Genomic DNA, 20,434 nt, shown 5'->3' on the forward strand with positions numbered 1-20,434 from the left:
TGATGCTTCACTGAGCCACCTGCCACAGCAGGCAGCCATTAGTTTACCAATTATTGTTTTTACAGAGCTCTGCCTAACTGTCTCGGGTTAGATGCATTACTGTGTATTTCTGCTCTCTGTTTCCAGGAAATGAAGTGCTCTTTTCACTTGAAACAGCCTCAGATTATGTGAAAGATGAGAAAGCCTGCTTCTACGGCTTTAAGTGTGTGGCTGTAGGATATGAATTCAACCCCGGTCCTGATGAGGTACAGATGCTTTTCAGTGAATTGTGCCACCCACTGGTTTTCTGTGTCCTGTGCCTGCAGTTTTACAGCACTTTGTATGCCATCTGTAAAAAAGTAATAAATACCTTTCTGACAGATGTTTTGTAAATTTCAGGGTATTATCCAACTGGAGAAGGAGTTGGCCTACCTGGGTAGTGTGTGTGCTGCAGCTCTTATGAAGAAAGACTTGGCCCTTCCTATAGGTACAGAAAAAAGTAAAATCAGTGCATTTGAGGCAGCCTTTTGCATAACTCATATAATCATGATTCAATCTTTTGTAGGCAATGAGTTGGAGGAAGATCTTGAGATTCTTGAGGAAGCCTCTCTTCAGGTATATCGTCTTTTGAGTTAAACCTTCCCTTATAATTTATTTAAGCAAAAAAAGCTATCTATCCTAAGCACTCAACTTTCCATTTTAACTTTTGAAACTTTGTGTTGCCACTCAGGTGTGTAAGGCCCACTCAGGGATCCTTGGGAAGGGTCTGGCCTTGTCTCACTCTCCCACCATCCTGGAGGCCCTTGAGGGGAATCTACCCTTGCACATCCAAACCAATGAGCACTCCTTCCTTGAGGACTTCATCACCTGTGTGCAGAATTCAAGTGGGGGACGTCTGGCTAGGTATGTTTCCATCCTTGGATGAGACGGCAAAATTCAGACTGAATGAAAATGACCTCAGAAGAGCAAAATAATATTCATATTGAATTTTAATTCTTTGAAATAAATAATAGTTGGGGTATTACTACATATTCTTTCCCTCTTTGTTTGACCAATGCAGATGGCTACAGCCAGACTCTTATGCAGATCCTCAGAAGACATCCCTGATTCTGAACAAAGATGATATACGCTGTGGGTGGCCAACCACTGTGGTGGTTCAGACCAAAGACCAGTATGGGGATGTGGTGCATGTTCCTAACATGAAGGTCAGGAAAACTCTCTTAAAACAAAAAAGAAACGATAATGTAATTGTGTCTCAAGTGCCAAACCTACAAAAGTAGTTTACTGAATTTGTCAGTCACTGTGTTTATGTTTTGTTTGTAGGTGGAGGTGAAGGCCGTACCTGTTTCACAGAAAAAGTCAGTGCAACCAGAAAATGTGAAGAAGTTGCAGCGACTACCTGGAAGCTGTTCCCCTTCTTCCTCTGGACCCGACCTAACCTTTGGAGGTTTGCCAGTGCCCAAGTTGGAAGCCACCTATGAGCCCATGATTGTGAAAGAGGCTCGATACATTGCTATTACCATGATGAAGGTCAGCATCGTGTAGCTGGGGCACCACTCGCTACCTCACCTGTATATATTAGCCTGTAACTGTAGCTCAAGTTGGAGCTGGGTGGTTAGATTCTGAAATACAACATTTAACATTTGGTAACATTAAATAATAAATATAAAAAAAAACAGAGCTTCGTTAGAAATGGCTAAAGAAGAATATAACAATATACACCTGCCAGTGAGTACAGATGTAAGCTGAAAAAAAAATGAAAAAACCTTCCACATAACTGTGTATAAATGGATGCGTATGGCCTGTAGCTTGAAGACTATAAAAGCTCCATGTTATTCTAATCCATTTACTGTGTATGAGAATGAGAGAAGGGCATTACAGGGCTTAGAAATTCTTCCACCAAGTGGTTCAGATTAGAGTAGCATTGACAGACTTTTACTGAAGGACGGCTTCTGTGTATCTGAGGAGGATAAAAAAGTCAAAAATGAATGGCTTACCTTGGGAGTGACAGCCTTTTAGTTTGCTGTATAAAACATTCAAAAAGCCAGTTGTGTGTTTTTGTTGCATGGTAGTAATGGAAAAAAGTGCTCCTTTGCCATCAATCAGAGGCTAGTCACAAGGCTGGTGTTCATGCTCTCCAGCTTATGATGTACTTAAATGGAAAGCCTGTTTCAGTAGCCCAATTATGTCACTTTGAAGGAAGCTAAAGCCAAGCTCACTGACAACTACAGAAGCTGAATTAAAATTACAGTGTGCTAGTTTTTCTTTCAGTTGCTGTAGCGTAATCCATTAATGACTATCTTATTGGTGCCCTGTCTTTCAATTAACCAAACAGCAGTTACACGAAGTGTACAGTGAAAAAAGGCATATTGTTGAACCCATCATGAGTTTGTATCATAGATGGGGAATGTGACTTGACTTAAAAAAAAAAAAAAAAAAAAAAAAAAGGCAAACTAGTGTATTTGCTGTTGCTCTTACATTACATCTGTGTCTGTTTTAGGCATATGAAAACTACTCCTTTGAAGAGCTGCGCTTTGCTTCCCCCACTCCAAAGAGGTAAGACAGTGCAGAAAAAGAACAGACTTTTCACTTTCCACGGAGACGCAGTCTACTTATTGTTCATTGCCCACGCAGACCCAGCGAGAATATGCTCATCCGTGCCAACACTGATGGAACCTACAGTGCCAATTGGACTCCAGGAGCAGTCGGCCTCTATACGATCCACGTCACCATTGATGGCATTGAAATAGGTAATTCAGTCTAAAAGCACGTTCAAAAACCTGGTGCGTTCTCTGAAGTCTTTCCCCATAGAAGCATGAAATTTATGTGGAGGCAATAAATTTCTTGTGAATTTACAAAGTCTAGTTGTAAATCCTTTTTAAATCATTTAGATGCTGGTTTGGAGGTAGAAGTCAAAGACCCTCCCAAAGGCATGATACCACCTGGGACTCAGATGGTCAAGCCAAAAGCTGAGCCTCAGCCTAGCAAGGTGAGTTTTTCTTTTAGTTGACCAACTAGGACATGAACATGAACAAACGTTGAACATGCACCATGCCTGCAGTCATCCAGCAAATGCAACTCAACAGAGATGGCAACAGGATTTCCTGCCAACACCAAATTCTAACTTATTAAACCAGCTGCTTTATGAAGTATGTTGACATCAGTTTCATCAGAAACACAGAGATCCTTTTTTACCTTTTGAAAAGTTTCTTTTTTCCTTTTTTGTTAGTATTTCAGTTCATACTGAGAATTGTATATCACCTCTGTGTAGCTTTTGGCTGTTTGCGCCTCCTCGTTTGGTTTGCTCTGCCGACTAACGATTTGCTGGTTTATAGGAAGCAATGGACCTCAGTGCTAATTAGTCCAGTCCAAGATATTTGGGTCACAAAGTAAACGAGTGAATAAATCCAACTCTTTTACTGTGAGATGGTAGATTCCAGTGTGATGTCCTTTCTTTTGTGATGCCTCTAACTAGATGAAGACAAACATTAAGACTGAGCACTGTGAGTCTGGTTGTTAGGCTCTATCGTGCATGTATACAGACTGTGTACGTTGACGAGTACTTTATACGGTGTAGGAACTGGAAATTGCTTCAGATGCAGAAATTGCATCTACCTGATGTTATGCACGTTGGGGTCATCATCATTTTGTGGCCTTTTGAGTTTTGAAATCCATAATGGGGGAAACAAGCAACAATGTGTGCCTTTTTCAATCACTTGTGTATACTCCTTTTGGACATGTTTTAAAGTTTTGTTTTGGTTTTTTTTTTTTTTCTTCATGCATCAGTGTAGATAACACACAACAAACTTCATAACAGGTGCTAATGAAATGAAGCTCCTTAAGATTGGTCATCTTTTGCTGTGTCTGCTTGTACTTGGAAGCGGGCTTTGTCTGGATTAAAGCATGCGATCTATCACTGTCAACTGCTTTCTCCTTTTTCTTTTCCTACTGCTCTTATTGACTTTATTTTTCTGCTTTCTGTTCTTTACCCCTGCCGCTCACGGTCTCCATCTCCCCTCTGCTTCTCTCAGGTCCGCAAATTTGTATCCAAGGACAGCGCAGGCCTGCGTGTGCGTAGTCACCCCTCCCTGCAGAGTGAACAGATAGGCATAGTGCATGTCAATGGCACCATCACTTTCATTGACGAGGTAATTGACTTTAGACCAGGCAGAAGACCGTAATATATAGTATTCTATGTGGAACACCAGGGTCCACTTTTGTTCTGTTTCTGTGTTTCTTCTTGTTTGAATCAATAAGAGCTGACTCATAATTATTGTAAAATCTAGAGGGTTTTTTTCTAGATTAAAGTAATTTTGAGTCTTTTTACATGATTTCTGTAGTTTCTTTGTAATTACCTCTTTCAATAATGATTACTACCTCATAAATTTGTTGCTCTTTATGTTGCTTATTGCTCTTGCAAGGCACTCTGAGGCTCCATAAACAGCTTGAACACCATCTTCATAAATCCAAAGGAGACGATGAATTCTTAAATTACTACACACTTTATAACCGCAATGTAATGTAGCACGTATTGACTCTATTTGTCAGCCCTGCACAATATCTGCTCTCCCATCTTTTGGCGTTAGTACCGGAAACATTCATGTAATGTTTCACCTGCATCCTGCTTCACCATGAGCGTGGCGTTATCTAATTACTTTGGGCAGCCTCAGAGATGCCGTGCGTATGTATGAGGGCACTCCCCTCCTACTTCCCTAGTAACAGGATGGCATGCCTTTGCTCTGCTCTGTTGCTTGTTTTCCCTTAGATCCACAATGATGATGGTGTGTGGCTCAGGCTCAATGATGAAACTGTAAAGAAGTATGTTCCCAACATGAATGGGTACACTGAAGCCTGGTGCCTCTCTTTTAACCAGCACCTGGGCAGGAGCCTACTGGTCCCAGCCGACGTAAGTAGAAGGCGGCCTGCTGAGTAGCCTGTCTCCATTTACGATTAGAGGCTCCTGCACTGTTTATTTTGGGGAAGAGCTCATCTGTGTTGTTTAATGATAACGGCTTTTCAAGGTCTTACCTGGGTTTGTCCTTGAAGCATGGTAAATCATCAGAGTATCTTATCAGAGTGTACCTGTTGGGGTGTTTCTTGCGCATGGAATATCTCGGTATGAAACTTTGACTAACACACTGTGCAAAGGAAACAGCAGCTGTAGTGTGCATGCATTAACTCACGTTTGAAGGCAAAAGGTTTACTGTTACATGACCATCATGTGTTTAGCTGTGGACACTTGGCTCACGTGGTGAGGTAGTATATGTTTTGTGCATTAAAGTAAACCCCAATGCAGGGCCTGTCAGACGAGGAAAAATGTAGTGAAAGAGCACTTGTGAGCTGTTTGACTTTGCTTATTCTGCACTGTTGAGTCTTCATTTACTCATCGCTTCTCACTCACAGTTCATAAAGAGTTGCTCACTGCAGCATGTGATGGCAAGGAGTCCCCCCCCCCCCCCCCCCCCACACACATTTTGCTCCATGCCGCAAAAACCACCCAAAAAATGCCACTGACTCAAATGGGTAATTCAACTGGTTATAATTCAAGAAATTCATGCCGTTTTAAATGGGAATGTATCCAGAGATGGTGGTTTTCTGTCATGAAGCAGTCACTGGCCCGTGAAAGGTTTGAGTGGATAATTGTACCTCTACTTCTCTGTAACTCCACCTCTGCATTGGGATGCTTTAGGTGCTAGGAGGCTTCCATGTCTGGTCTCTGTCTGAACAGCATGACACACTACATCATCCAAATGGGGAATTTTTTTGGAAGTTTCTTCTCTGTATGTCTTTATTTTTACATTTTTTTTTTATTTTTTTTTTAAAGTCATTTGGTCATGGATTTGGACATGATTGCAATAAGGTGTTGGGAGTGAATTTTCAGTGCCCCTGCAACATTTTTTTTCTTTGTCTGTTTTGTTTTGTTACTGCTTTTAATTCTGCACTCATTGGCTTATTTCAGTGCTCCACAACTAACTGGCCTGTCTGACAGTAGTCAGAATCTGTCTTCCTAACTTGATTTATCCTGGAAAATCCACAAGAGCCAAGAGCTTTTTTTTTTTGTTTTGTTTTGTTTTTTTCTTCCAAAAAAATACACGAGAACCTCCCCTTTCCCGTTTTTCTCTCCTTTCTTGAGTCGTCTACTGTTTCTTGACTGTTTTACAATTTGTTGCTCAGAATGTCTTTAATGCTAGCCAAGGAGTCAGGGATATCGGCTTTTTGTCATGGACCCCCTTAACTATATTCCCACCACAGGTGAGTTGTGTGAAGGAGGGAAAATAGTTTGACTGCCCCATAGCCTATCGCCTGTTTCTTTTCTTGTATCCTTGAACCCCTTGTGACTCTGTAGTTGTCCCACAGTGTGAATTTGAGGTATAAGAGGTCAAACTGTATTTGCATGGTTGTCTGTACCGTGATAATACATCATATCGGTGGCTACTGAAGACTCTGCAGTGATCACATTTAGGATTGATAGTAATTGTTTGTATTAAAGCTTGTATGTTGCATGGGGATGAAGATAATAATGTTCAGACTCTTGCATGAGGTCTTGTTTGAAAGGCTTGCCATATCTAGTCCTGTTTCTGTGTGTGCCATAGCATGCCCCCCTTTAACTGAAAATGAGAGCATTTTATTTAAGTTGTTGGTTGTTTTTAACTGGATTACTAAAATGCTAAAGTGAGTGTTTGTCAATTCTTTGTGGGTGAACAGTGTATGTATTTTTAATATCAAGGGGCAAATTGCTCTATGATTTTACTGTGACGACGGATACACTTCCTTTCCAGTTTCGTGCCAAGCTCAGCTGGCTGGCTGCTGTGTGCAGCTTCATAGTTAGTGAACGGATAAGTGAGTTGCATCGGTTTTGTCACTGAACCGTTGGTTAAAAAAAAGCAAATATGCTATTTGAGACCTTAAAGATGGCACTTAATACACGTAAAGAGGGCTGAACTGCATGCTTTTTACAGCATTTCCCTGTGAGGCTGCTAAGTGCTTTTCACCTTCACATTTCTGGGCTTTGTAGTCTGAGCCCTATGCTGGTCTTGAACATTTTTGCAGCCTATTTTATTGATGTGCACTGACTCTAATCCATGCTCTTAACTCTTGCAGGAAGTCAGGGGCCAGTCGGAGGAGAACATAAAGGAGGTGAGCAGCTGCCCTTCCCACGAGGCCCCCATTCGGGTGCAGAACAGAGCAGGGCAGGGCGGCGGTCCGGGGCTTTATAAGGTAGTGAAGACCGGCCCCTCTGGTCACAACATCAGAAGCTGCCCAAACCTTAGGGGTATCCCCATTGGAATGTTAGTTCTTGGCAACAAGGTCAAGGCCATAGGCGAGGTACGCACTCACCCCAAATAATGAAATGTGTTTTCTGTGGCTGGAGCTCAATTATTCAGACTGCTTGGATCAAGCTATATACTGATTTTTAGTAGATTTTGGCCTTCAAATGTAACCTCTCTTTCAAAGGGGAATACATGAGCTGCTTCTGGGTGTGTGTGTGTGTTCTCTATCTTTCTACCCATTCCTGTGGCAGCAACAATTTTCTGCTTGACTTACTAATTCCAGTTTGTCTATGAATCCACTGCAGTTTCAGGGTGTCACATTCAGCTGGCCTGAGGTCTCTCAGTGGAAGCCTAATCACAAAATGCTGGAGCCTTTCTGTGCCTTGACTGTACCTTTCCTGCTCTTGTAACGATTTTTGTCAATATAAGCACCTAAGTTATTTCTTGCCTGGCGATGTGGAGCCTCTCCTCTTTTGGTTATGACCTGTCATTGGCTGCGGTGGTGGTGTGTCATGCTGTTCAGTAGTTTCCTGAGCCTCTACTAGTGTGTGTGGATCTGGGAGATGCTGCCTGCACATACTAATACTTTCATCTGTTTGTGTGTTTTCTGTTTTGTTTTTTGAATTTCCAAAATGATAATATTTCAGGGAGTTGAGAAAACAGTTTCATACATTTACCTTTCAATAAGCTAGCCCTTTCTTAGAGTAAGTTTTGTTTTGACTTTTTTAAAAATTTCAGCTCATCAGTTTTGTCTAGCTGTGTCTGCTGATGCCAAATCAATTTATTGTGATCTGCTGCTCTATATTCTGTATGTGTCAATCAGATGGGATGAATACTTGCATGTCAGTGATCTTGCGTAGAACCATTTGTATACTGGTTTTGTATGTGCAGCAATACGGTGGATGTAGGGTGGGTGAATAAGGAAATTGACTGTAGCTGATTTTGAAAGTGGATTCAAATCTGCTGTTTGTGCGTGTGTGTATGTATGAGCATGGATAAATAGTGTTGCTTATGTATCAGGTGGTCAACTCAGAGGGAACCTGGGTACAGCTGGATAAGAACAGTGTAGTGGAGTTCTGTGAGAGTGATGAAGGAGAGGCCTGGTCACTGGCCAGAGACCGTGGTGGAAACCAATACCTTCGCCACGATGATGGTAGGTGGCGTGGCTGATTAAACAGTTTCTAACCCAGATTTAAGCCCTCCTAGTGTCAGGTTTTGATGAAACAATATTATTAAATTGACTTTTTCAGAGCAAGCATTGCTTGAGCATGGGAACCAGACCCCGCCACCCAGCCCTTTCTCTGTGCAGGCCTTCAACAGAGCCTCAACTTCAAATGGAGCACAGGGCTTTGACTATGGCATCTCCAACAACAAAGGTAAGGTTAGCTTGGAGTAGAGTTAACTTTACAAAAATGCATCATGTGCAGATCACCTTTCCAAGACATAAATTCACTTTGCTTCCTTTTCTTGTTTATCTTGTACTTTATTGTAACAAAGCCTGCAGGACTTTTACTTGCTCTTCTCACTAAAATACTTTCAAATAAACCATTACTCACCAAACGCCACTCTTTGCGTATAAAAATGAAACCATTTAATTCATTTTTGCTATGCAGATATGTTGCTTTATCAAATTTAATTTGTTTATAAACTCAAAAAAAAAAAGAAATTTGCAGTCACAGTGCATACGAGTATCAGACCTTAGTTTAAGTGATGCAGTTGGAGTCGGTCGGTCTTTTCAAATCACAGGCGCCATCTTCCATCTCTTTTTGTTGTGCATGCTTTTTAGTGTGTCTACCTTTTGTTATTTCATGCCTGATATTTCTGCATTGTCAGGCATAAATTTGCTTGCATGGGCCAGTCAGTGTGCCCCTGGTCATTTGGGCTACTAGGGGCTTTGTTTTCAATGTTTGTTTGCAATGTTTTCTACAATATATTGCCAAATACTGCAAACATCACCTAATTAAAGTCAGTGTTTCTGCTACCAAAGTAGCATTTTTTTTTTTTCCCAAATAGCTTTGCTCTTTCACAAAAAGGAGGTTGCCCTGTTAGGATTCTTAGACATGCTAATCAGAGAACTCTGGTTACATTATGCACAATGATTGAAGTTGAAGGTTGTTTTACTTGTCTAGATGTCAGATGCAAAAAATCTAATGCACCTGCATAATACCTTTTCTATGCAGATTGTAAACACATTGTCAAGCCTTCGTCTCTAAATGTCTGTTGGCAAGGAGTGCCTATGGATTACCGTTATACTTGGATGTAATGTGCAGAAATGGATGTAGTTGCATCCTTTCAACGGGGGCTTGGGTAATCAATGGTAGTTGGTCGTAAATGTTTGTATTTACCTTGACCTGAAAATTCCTTCCCATTTACGCAAGGTACATAGTCAACCAACCTGTAGAAGCGGTATTAAATCTGTAATTCAATACAGATTATAAAAATAATAAAGTGCTGAAAATATTTACTGAAATGTAGAAAATGTGCGTGGAAATGCACGTCTAGAATTAATACTCAACTAATACAAGCATGTCCAACTAGATTTTACAACTCGTGCATGAGGTGAAAGCCCCCACTGAGCCATCTAATGGAAAGTCTGAATCACTATCCACCTCTGGGTCTGAGCTTTCATGCTGTGAGGCGGCATTATGAGTGGGCTCTGAGTGTGCAGGACAGAGAAACCTTTAAAAAAAGAAATGGTGTGCTGATGGTTATCAGCCCGCACTTTACAATGTATTTTATAGACATTGTTTTAAAAGAACCTCTGGAAATGTGTATCGACCAAGTTTTGCAGCTTGGTGCGCAGTGAAACCTTTCACTAAGGAGACGCTATGCAGTGAGATTTTCCCAAGATGAGAATCTTGGAACATCTTGTGAGGACATGCAGGGTTTTTGTAACACTGAGCCCTAAAATAAAATAATAAAAAGGACAATATACATTTTCCATAAACTGTTAGGAAAAGGGAGGAAGTTCTGCTGTGCTGTGGTGAAAAAAGTACAATTTGTTGTTGCTAATAGGAATGAACCACCACTCTGTAGTTGCTGAAGTTATCTGGTTGTACTCTGATAGAACATATGCTGTACTGGGCAGATTTTTAAAGTAACCAATTTGATTTTTTTTTTCCTTCAACAAAATACTTGTTGGGAGTTGTAGTTTCTTCTTTATATACTTCTTGGCTTGTCTTTTTTTATTTATTTATTTATTTATTTTAAACCTAGGACCATACTAGAACTTTTTGTGCTCAGTTCATCAAGAATAGTATTAAGCCCACCTAGGCTTCATGCTAGTTTCCCAATTCCATCTATGAACACGACTGCTGGGACTCCGGATGCCCATAATAACTCCTCCTCCTCCTCCTCCTCCTCCTGGCCGATGATTGAAATGATTGATAAGAAAAATAGGTGACTGACCTACATCCCCCATTTAGAATCCTTAAACCATAGTAAAAGCTTTAGTTTGTCCCCTTCCTCTGTCTCCATGTTTGCAGGTGACCGGTTGAGTGCCATACTGAATTCCATTCAGTCTGGGCCCTTCCTCTCAGCAGCTCCCTCCTCCTCCATATTTGAGCAAGCTGCCCAACCTCCCTCCTCTTCCTCCCTTGTCCACAGCCCATTTGTGTTTGGACAATCCCCCTCCCAACTGTCTCAGCCACAACCACAGCTTCTGAGTAAGTCTGTCCAGCTTTCTGACAGCGCTTGCTAGCACAGATTTTGATCCTTTTCCTCCCAACTTTTCGTTTCATGGAATTGTAATCTGTTTTTAATTTATCTGTACTTTTGGGGGAGAACAGGATGATATGTGACACATATCAGCACAGATGTGTTGTACGGTGCAGAAATATCCTTAACAAGCCAACAAGTCTATTCCATGCTTAAATCTTGTTTCTTATAAAAAAACAGGTGACATTACCTTTGAATAATCCATGAGCTGGTACTTTCACTTGTTTTCTAAGCAAGATTTCAAGCATTAATAGACTCTATATCCAAGTCAACGGGATATTTTTGCCATGCGCTCAAGTAATTGGCCAAGTTGCTTAATTTTCTGCTTGCTGTGCTTGCTCTCTTGTTTAGCGTGCCTTTTACCCTGTTCTTCATCTGCTTCATTGCTGCTTTGAAATGAAATCTGCATCTTCCATCCTTTAGTAACAGCTTGTTTCACTTTCACCTCAAACAGCCCAGGCTGTGACAGAAAATGCAAACAGAAATCTGAACAGTTGTTTGTTTATAGTAGTTACTAGGTTTTGGGGGATTTTGTTTGTTTGTTTTAAACAATGAACGGCTTAAGCAAAACAAAAAAATCAGCTATTAACTAATGATATTCCACATATACTAAGTTTGCGCTTGAAGTGGATAATTCAAATTTTTAAAAGCCCTGCAATTCAAAAGACACTGTCTTGTAACACCATCCAAAATCAGTTCACATGTCTCTAATATTTTCTGCCTGTGTAGCACCCTTTCTCCCTGTTGGTCTTTTCCTCTGCTCTACTGCGTCCTGTCTACTTGTTGTTTTTTTAAATCTGTTATCTATTTGTTACGGAGCCCTGAAGATGTCATGGAGAGCAGGGAAATGTTGTTGTTTTGTTTTTTTTGTTGTTTTTTTTAAATGCTCAACTTCTTAATTTATGTATACTAGCAATCTTCCAACCTCAAATAATTTTATAATGGCCACCTTTTCTAAATGAAACTAAATAAATAACATTACTGAAAACATTGTATCAACTCAGAGATGGATGAACTATGAAGGAAGTTCAACAAAGTCAAGCTTTCTTTGCGTTAGCTGGCTTGACGAAACCTAAAACCCCAGTCGGAGATGATGAGTTTCATGACCATGGTTGTCACATGTGTCTGTTATGCTGGATTTTCTGCTTCGTGTTCTGTGTTCACATAAAAAGGGATGTTTTGTATAAGAATATTTCCTCTTGGGAAATGCATGTACCTTCCAAAGACAATGCAGTGCACAGTGCTGTAACTTTATGGCTGGGCTTCATTCATGATGATAAGGTGTAGGTTAACAAGTTGCATTTGCCAAGTAGAGAATCTTGTACTTTAAAACATGCTGAAAATGAAAGAACTGGTTAAAACATGGCACTTCCAGTCGATTTCCAAACTTTATTTGAAACTGAACATAATTTGGTCTGGACCACATTAGGTTCAGCATAAGTTTACAATGGTGATCTAGCCAGGTAAGAAGTGGCTCACTTTCATGATACTGAAAAATGTGGCTTTGAGCTCGACATAGCTCACTAATCTATTAATCTTCCTTTTTCGTAGGGCAATCCGATCTTCACAATCAATGCCTTTCCAGGAAATACAGAGTTTTAAATAAAGTGAATATCCCAACCCCCCCGAAAATAAGTATCTGCCTTGTAACCAAGTATCTTAAGCAGTTAAACTATGATTGAGTTGCATAACTTTGTCCATGACATTTACAGGGTTCTTTGTTTTTCTGTTATTCTTCTATAAGTGTGCATTTCTACACACCAGTCAGTTTGTCTGTCTGTCGATTCCCTCATCACTGTAACATGTTGTCCTTTTGCCACTTTCTACTTCACCTCCTTGACTCCATTGCCTCTATGCCTTCTTTCTTTTTCTCTGCGGTGGCCTCCTTGCATTCCATGTCTTGTTTGTTTACCTGCTCCACTGTTTTCCGCTGTAGATGGTTCATCATGCAGCCTTGCTTCTCGCGAACGTGTGCACAAAAGCAATGTGTCCGTGGCTGGGCATGGTACTGCTCTCTCATCTCTCGCTCTGAGGCAAAAGGGTGGGTAATCACATCATGCATCATGCCTCCCCTCAGACTGAACAGAGGGTTGGTAGGAACTCAAGTCTGCTCTGTGGTGAATCGAGGGCTTTGTGCTCAACTTTGGGGGGGGAATTATGTTAGTGCGAAGCTTTAAATTATGGTGCTGAATTTAAAATATTTAGTCTAATGGGAAGAAAATTGAGGAAAAACTGCATTTAAGACTTATTCAGTGTTACACATGATTTTAAAGTCAGTTAGAAAAATAAGAATTTCAAAGCTGTTCATTGAATAGACATTTTTTGGATATTTGTAGCTGGTATATAATTACTTAGTTTCTGGTCAATACCAAGGTTATTTCTAGTATTATTAGGAGTGGTCCCTGAACTGGGCTGAGATTCATCTTTCATCAGTGCTTCCATTATCCAGTAGCAGTCTCAGTTGCAAAACATCTAGATCAGAGGTGTCAAACATTAGGGCCAGGGGCCAGAACTGGCTCAGTAAAGACTCCAATCAGGGTCAGTGCATGGCTTTGGACAATGTTATCCTACTGATAAATGATTGATTCGGCTATTGCTGTTTATACTACGCCACAGTAATTAAGTAATGGATAATTTTTTTTTTTTAATTCAGTTTTTACAATGGGTGCACAGTAAGTGGATTTTTATTTTTTTATCAGTGTTAAAGAAAATGAACAAAATTTATTATCATTTTAAAAAACCGAGACATGTTTAAAAATCACACCTTTTCGTATATATTAAGATATCTCAGGCATTTTAAATGTGTAGTTAAACTGACACTGCCTGAAATGGTCCAGCCTGTTTAAGATCAACGTGGGCTGCATGGCCCCATGACATGACATGAGTTTGACAACCCTGATCTAGATGGTGACATAAAAGTCACTAGTTTGTTTTAATAAATTGTATCACTGCCATTTACATTAAAAGACATAACATCTTTCACATTCCTGACATTAGCTCTCTTTTTACTCTTCATTCAGTTTTTCTGTACCTTTCTTTGTTTTTCTTATTACATTTTTGTTTTTCACTCTTACCAGTGATGATACCTTTTTTGTGGTGTAACTGAGTTTCACCTGTTAATGTTTAGGTGAGCGAGGGAACCTCATGCCTGGTGCACGGCCGATGTCCCCAGCCTCCAAACACCGTCAGGAGAATCGCTCAGCCAAACAGGAGAGCCGCGGAAGTCGCTCCTCTGAGCAGAGCAGGGTCAAAACAAGTGAGGGTGGACTGACCGCTAGCGAGGCCCTTATACTGCGGTCAGACACGGCCAAACTGAGGTCTGACTCGCACAGCCGCTCCCACTCGCCCAATCACAACACACTCCAGGCTCTAAAGGCAGATGGTAGAACTTCAGGAAATCGGTCCGAGTCTCCGAATCCTGGCTCTCGCTCTTCCTCTCCCAAACAAAAAAGTATATCCACGTCAGGCAGGTCTAGCCCCTCCAGCAACTCTTCCCAGCACTCTTCTTCAACCCACCATGACAAGAACCTCCCACCTAAAGTTAGCCCTTCGTCCAAAGCCCAGCTCGATCCTCCAAGAGAGAGATCCAAATCAGACTCTTATACTCTGGACCCAGACACACTGAGAAAGAAGAAGATTCCCCTTACAGAGCCACTTAGGGGCAGATCTACCTCCCCCAAACCTAAACTGTCTCCTAAAGACCCAAATAAAGGGATGACCGGCAACGCAGAGAACCGTGTACCCTCACCACATGTTACCCAAGAGAACTTGCACAGTGAAGTCGTGGAGGTCTGCACCTCTAGCGCTCTCCTCTCCAATGAGGATGTCAATGATGAGAATGTGGAGCTCCGTAATGCTGAAGAAGGTTCGTGTAAGGTGCACTTCAGCATCGGCAAAGCCCCTGTCGAAGAGGAACTAAAGAGCCGCTCTTCACCCAAAGTCAGCCGCAAAACCTCCAGTCGACACACGCGTTCTAAAAAGGACAAATCCGGGCCTCTGTTTAAAGGAGAGGGCACAACTAGGATCACAGAACCTGCCAAACAGGCCATGTCTCCCTCTGTGGCTGAATGTGCACGCGCAGTCTTTGCAGCATTCCTGTGGCATGAAGGCATTGTCCATGATGCCATGGCCTGCTCCTCCTTCCTCAAGTTCAACCCAGACTTAACCAAAGAGCATGCCCCCATTCGCAGCTCCCTGGGAGGACAGGGCGCTGAGGAGAAGGAGAGCAAATTAAAGAATCGCCACTCCTTGGAGATTTCCTCTGCACTTAACATGTTTAATATTGCCCCACATGGCCCAGACATCTCCAAAATGGGCAGCATCAACAAAAACAAGGTGCTGTCTATGTTGAAGGAACCTCCGCTGCCAGAGAAGTGTGAGGATGGAAAAGGAGAATCCATTTCCTATGAAATGACTTCCCATCCCTCTATGAGGGCAAAATCAATCTTACCATTAACACTGCAGCATTTGGTTGCATTCTGGGAAGACATTTCTATGGCCACCATCAAGGCAGCAACTCAGAACATGATCTTCCCCAGTCCGGGATCCAGTGCCATCTTAAAAAAGAAAGAGCATGAGAAAGACAGTAAAAAGGCAAAGAAGGAGAAAAAGAAAAGGGAAAAGGCAGAGGTGCGTCCAAGAGGGAATCTGTTTGGAGAGATGGCCCAACTTGCGATGGGTGGACCGGAGAAAGATACCATCTGTGAGCTGTGTGGAGAATCGCACCCTTACCCTGTCACGTACCATATGAGGCAGGCTCATCCAGGTACAGTCAGTGGTATCTTGTAACACACTTTAAATTGTAAATCCTTTTCATGTTTCTTAACATCCCTCCTTTGTGTTATTATGCCAGGCTGTGGCCGCTATGCAGGTGGTCAGGGCTACAACAGTATTGGCCACTTCTGTGGTGGTTGGGCTGGAAACTGTGGAGACGGCGGCATAGGAGGCAGCACCTGGTACCTGGTGTGTGATCGCTGTCGGGAGAAATACCTCAGAGAGAAACAGACTGCTGCCCGGGAGAAGGTACTGTTTTAAATCTTCCTCCTTGAATCAGATTCTGACATCATACTGACTTCCATGAAATAAACTCCATTGTTTTCCTTTGTTTTCCAGGTGAAGCAGTCAAGGAAGAAACCTCTGCAGGTGAAGACTCCAAGGGCGCTGCCCACTATGGAGGCCCACCAGGTGATTCGGGCCAACGCATTGTTCCTACTGTCCCTCAGCAGTGCAGCCGAACCGAGCATGCTGTGCCATCACCCTCCTCGGCCTCTTCATTCCCACCTCCTCCCCAGCCTGAAGGAGGGTGTCTCAGAAGAACTCCCCAATAAAATGGGCTGCCTCTACCTACAGACACTAGCTAGGTAATTACAAGCTCGGACATAGAAAAGAAAACCTTACAGTGATGTGTGCTCATAAAGATTTGAGTCTCTCACTCTCTTCCTTTAGACAACACACTGAGAACTTCGGAGCCTACCAAGATGATAACCTCTTCCAAGATGAGATGAGGTATCTACGCTCAACATCTGTTCCCGCGCCCTATATTTCAGTCACCCCTGACGCCTGCCCCAATGTGTTTGAGGAACCGGAGAGCAACATGAAATCAATGCCACCCAGGTAATTGACAATGAATTCAATTTTTACTTATTTTATTTAAAAGAAGAGTTAATTGCAGCTGTGATTTCCTATTACAGAGATTTTTTTTTCTTTTTTGGTTTATATGTTAGGTTATTTGTTTCCACATTGTTATTCATAACTGACCAACAGATGATGCAATTGTACCAATAGACACTGTTTGCACAAGTTGTTCCCAGCTTCTGTCTCTCCCCAGCACATTCTGACAGCCAGCACACTTAATTAAAAACATCCGCCTCTGTCATGGCAATCCACATCTTAAATTGTACAAAGAAGGCTTTGTGTTTATGTAAAGGTTTTTTTTGGGGGGGGGGGGGTTTATTGTTAACATCTATACATTCATCCGTCCCTTCCTCCCACAGCTTCAGTAGCTGCTGAACATGTCCATGTACTCTTCTGTCAGCCAACACTTTGATATTGTGTTTAAAGTAATGTCCTTAAAAATATTTAAGGGGTGAACAGCATTTCTTTGTTTGTGTCTTTTAGTCTCGAGACCAGTCCGATCACAGACAGTGACACAGCTAAGCGGACGGTGTTTCAGCGGTCTTACTCAGTTGTCGCATCAGAATATGACAAGCAACATTCACCCTCTCCAGCACGGGTCAAAGCTGTGCCCAGACGCAGGGTCCATAGTGGTGATGCAGGTAATCGCGTCTTGTCATTTCAAAAAGTGCTTATTGGTCCTTCCAGAGTGAGTTACAGCACCGTGTGTATAAATAAACGACTTTGTCTTCTGTACAGAAGTTGGCTCTTCCCTGTTACGTCACCCATCCCCTGAACTATCCCGGCTGATCTCAGCCCACGGCTCCCTCAGTAAGGGTGAGAGGAACTTCCAGTGGCCCGTCCTGGCTTTTGTTATCCAGCACCATGACCTGGAGGGCCTAGAGGTGGCCATGAAGCATGCACTGAGGAAGTCTGCCTGCAGGGTGTTTGCCATGGAGGTAAAGTTGTCTGAATATCACAACTCAGTCTTGCCTTAATTATTGTTTTAATTACGCAGCAGTATCTTGGGTTCGTAGGCAAGTATTTTGATATTACTCCCATTTCTATATTATAATAAGACTAATACATTTTTTTTCATTTCCCTGTCAGGCATTCAACTGGCTGCTGTGCAATGTGATCCAGACCACCTCTCTGCATGATATTCTCTGGCATTTTGTAGCATCTCTCACACCATCACCATTTGAACCTGAGGATGAGGAAGACGATGAGAATAAGGGGAACAAAGAAAATTTGGAACAGGTAACGAGTTGTTTAAAGTTACGGAGGGTGATAAGAAGGTGGCTTTACTGTACTTTCTAATTATGAACATCGACTCGGCACAGGAGCGAGACCTTGGCGTTTGCGAACACCCTCTGTCTGACATTGTTATTGCTGGGGAAGCAGCTCATCCTCTGCCCCACACCTTCCACCGCCTCCTTCAGACCATCTCTGACCTCATGATGTCACTTCCTAGTGGCAGCTCACTACAGCAGATGGCACTCAGGTACAGTTTCTCCTTTGTGCCTCCTTTTGTAATTATAGCAGCTCTGAGCTTCTGTGGGAATATAAATGATTGTGACTCTTTGTTTAAGGTGCTGGAGTCTCAAGTTCAAGCAGTCCGACCACCAGTTCCTCCACCAGAGCAATGTTTTCCATCACATCAATAATATCCTATCCAAGTCAGATGATGGAGACAGTGAGGAAAGCTTCAACATCAGCGTGCAGTCCGGATATGAAGCAATGAGCCAGGCAAGAAAATTAACAGCGTATTTAGCAGTCAGCACCTAAGCTTACTCATCTGTCATGATTTAACTTGATAAATACGTTTGTACCTCATACAGGATCTCTGCCTGGTCACCTGTTTGAAGGACCTGACCAGTGTAGTAGACATCAAGACGTCCAGTCGCCCTGCCATGATCGGCAGCCTAACAGACGGCTCCACCGAGACCTTCTGGGAGTCTGGAGATGAAGACAAAAACAAAACCAAGAGCATCACCATCAGCTGTGTGAAAGGCATAAACGCTGTTAAGGTGTCTGTTCATGTGGACAACTCCAGGGACATTGGGGTAAGCAGGCAACGGCACAACAAGCGTTTAAATGTGTTGTGGTTAAATCCCTGCTTATGCAACAGTTTCCTGACAAAATTCTTTTTTCCTTTATATTTACAGAACAAAGTTACTTCTGTGACATTCCTGTGTGGGAAAGCAATAGAAGACCTCTGCAGAATCAAGCAGGTATCTATAATTTAACTTGCTTCACAGTGAATGGCTCTTGTTTTCTGGGCTGCATATACTGTTTACTTACTTCTATATTATTCTCCTTTTGAAATAAGGAATAAGAAACAACAAATCATCAAATAACATGGCAGTTCTCTACCTTTCTGCGATTCTGTCACAGGCTGACCTCGACTCACGTCACATGGGCTGGGTGACGAGTGAGCTTCCTGGAGGGGATCATCATGTGATCAAGGTGGAATTGAAGGGTCCTGAAAACACCCTGAGAGTACGTCAGGTGAAGGTCCTCGGTTGGAAAGACGGTGAAGCCATCAAGATACCGGGACAAATCTCAGCCAGCATGGCCCAGCAGAAGAACTGTGAAGCTGAGACTCTCAGAGTTTTCCGCTTAATCACATCACAGGTCTGCTCATCTGCCTTTTTCCACATACCTGCAATTAGCTCTAAACTCTTGTAAGCATTTCTTTTTCTTAACCTTTGTTTGTGAATGTAGGTGTTTGGAAAACTAATCTGTGGAGATGCAGAGCCAACTCCAGAGCAAGAGGAGAAAAACCTGCTTTCGTCTCCAGAGGGAGAAGACAAGGTCAGCACTCTTGTAATTTGACTGTTTGTTTAGTGGCCTTAAAACCTGATGTTTTATACGTGCTCATCTTGCATTTCTGTGAACAGGCACCTTCTGACGCTGACCTCAAGGAGCACATGGTGGGAATCATTTTCAGCAGGAGCAAACTGACCAACCTGCAGAAACAGGTCAATAGCAATTTCACTTTAAACCTTTCAACAGTGAAATTCCGTTGTCATTTCGTGGAAATATTACTTCGGTCAGCTAACCCCAGTGGTGTGACATTTTCAGGTTTGTGCACACATCGTTCAAGCAATCCGCATGGAGGCAACGCGTGTGAGAGAGGAGTGGGAACACGCCATCTCTAGCAAAGAGAATGCCAACTCTCAGCCCAGCGACGATGACGCCTCCTCTGACGCCTACTGCTTTGAGCTCCTGTCCATGGTCCTGGCTCTGAGCGGCTCCAACGTCGGCCGCCAGTACCTGGCCCAGCAGCTCACGCTCATGCAGGACCTGTTTTCTCTGCTGCACACAGCTTCTCCAAGAGTACAGAGACAGGTGGGAGAGGATGTAAACAAAACAAAAAAACCTTTCAGTTTAATGATCAGAGGAAACTTGTGCGGCTTTCTTGTAAATAGATTTACATTAGCATAGATTGTGTATTGATTATTCTGTGAGTATTTTGAAAGCTGCTTAGTGTAGTTAGTTTTAAGTTTGGCGGCTTGGACAGTTCCTGCTGTTGTGCTGCCACCTTCTGGCACTCAGTGGAATTACATGATTTGGCAGTGTGACTGTTCATCTCTGTTCTACCATTTACAGACAATATTGGGACCCATCTAATTATTCCTTATGAGTGCCTTTAGGGTTTACAAAAACAAAACTTTAAACAAACTACTGTGGTTTAATTTTTGTGTTAAATGTTGACAATAAAAAAGATTTTCAGTTGACAGAATCGCTCACTGTTGGCACCGGTGTGGTGAAGAAATCAGATGAAGATCCAACTAGAACAAAGACGTCTATAAATTCTGTCTTTAAATGACTGTAAATTTTGGTGTAGA

At 42.2% G+C, this 20,434-nt stretch overlaps 1 protein-coding gene across 21 annotated transcripts in view; it reads left to right on the top strand.

Moving 5' to 3' along the window:
- Window positions 1-20,434, top strand: part of mycbp2 (MYC binding protein 2) — a 62,384-nt gene that overhangs the window by 35,566 nt on the left and 6,384 nt on the right. For 5 of the 21 annotated variants that reach the window (XM_025903636.1, XM_025903639.1, XM_025903642.1 and 2 more), the window contains 32 exons: window positions 127-245; window positions 379-466; window positions 545-594; window positions 710-882; window positions 1,040-1,184; window positions 1,303-1,509; window positions 2,480-2,535; window positions 2,614-2,729; window positions 2,871-2,968; window positions 4,011-4,127; window positions 4,745-4,885; window positions 6,154-6,231; window positions 7,081-7,305; window positions 8,271-8,403; window positions 8,501-8,626; window positions 10,736-10,915; window positions 12,904-13,008; window positions 14,095-15,732; window positions 15,820-15,989; window positions 16,080-16,327; window positions 16,413-16,580; window positions 17,085-17,242; window positions 17,340-17,539; window positions 17,691-17,840; window positions 17,924-18,084; window positions 18,173-18,329; window positions 18,422-18,646; window positions 18,749-18,814; window positions 18,978-19,217; window positions 19,308-19,397; window positions 19,484-19,564; window positions 19,668-19,934. In XM_025903636.1, coding sequence (XP_025759421.1) covers window positions 127-245; window positions 379-466; window positions 545-594; window positions 710-882; window positions 1,040-1,184; window positions 1,303-1,509; window positions 2,480-2,535; window positions 2,614-2,729; window positions 2,871-2,968; window positions 4,011-4,127; window positions 4,745-4,885; window positions 6,154-6,231; window positions 7,081-7,305; window positions 8,271-8,403; window positions 8,501-8,626; window positions 10,736-10,915; window positions 12,904-13,008; window positions 14,095-15,732; window positions 15,820-15,989; window positions 16,080-16,327; window positions 16,413-16,580; window positions 17,085-17,242; window positions 17,340-17,539; window positions 17,691-17,840; window positions 17,924-18,084; window positions 18,173-18,329; window positions 18,422-18,646; window positions 18,749-18,814; window positions 18,978-19,217; window positions 19,308-19,397; window positions 19,484-19,564; window positions 19,668-19,934 — 6,176 coding nt within the window. The remainder of the gene's footprint in view (window positions 1-126; window positions 246-378; window positions 467-544; window positions 595-709; window positions 883-1,039; window positions 1,185-1,302; window positions 1,510-2,479; window positions 2,536-2,613; window positions 2,730-2,870; window positions 2,969-4,010; window positions 4,128-4,744; window positions 4,886-6,153; window positions 6,232-7,080; window positions 7,306-8,270; window positions 8,404-8,500; window positions 8,627-10,735; window positions 10,916-12,903; window positions 13,009-14,094; window positions 15,733-15,819; window positions 15,990-16,079; window positions 16,328-16,412; window positions 16,581-17,084; window positions 17,243-17,339; window positions 17,540-17,690; window positions 17,841-17,923; window positions 18,085-18,172; window positions 18,330-18,421; window positions 18,647-18,748; window positions 18,815-18,977; window positions 19,218-19,307; window positions 19,398-19,483; window positions 19,565-19,667; window positions 19,935-20,434) is intronic. The other 16 variants (XM_025903644.1, XM_025903648.1, XM_013275267.3 and 13 more) reach the window with 14 other exon arrangements.

The sequence above is a fragment of the Oreochromis niloticus genome, linkage group LG16 (genome assembly GCF_001858045.2).
Source record: "Oreochromis niloticus isolate F11D_XX linkage group LG16, O_niloticus_UMD_NMBU, whole genome shotgun sequence".
Taxonomy (NCBI): Eukaryota; Metazoa; Chordata; class Actinopteri; order Cichliformes; family Cichlidae; genus Oreochromis; species Oreochromis niloticus.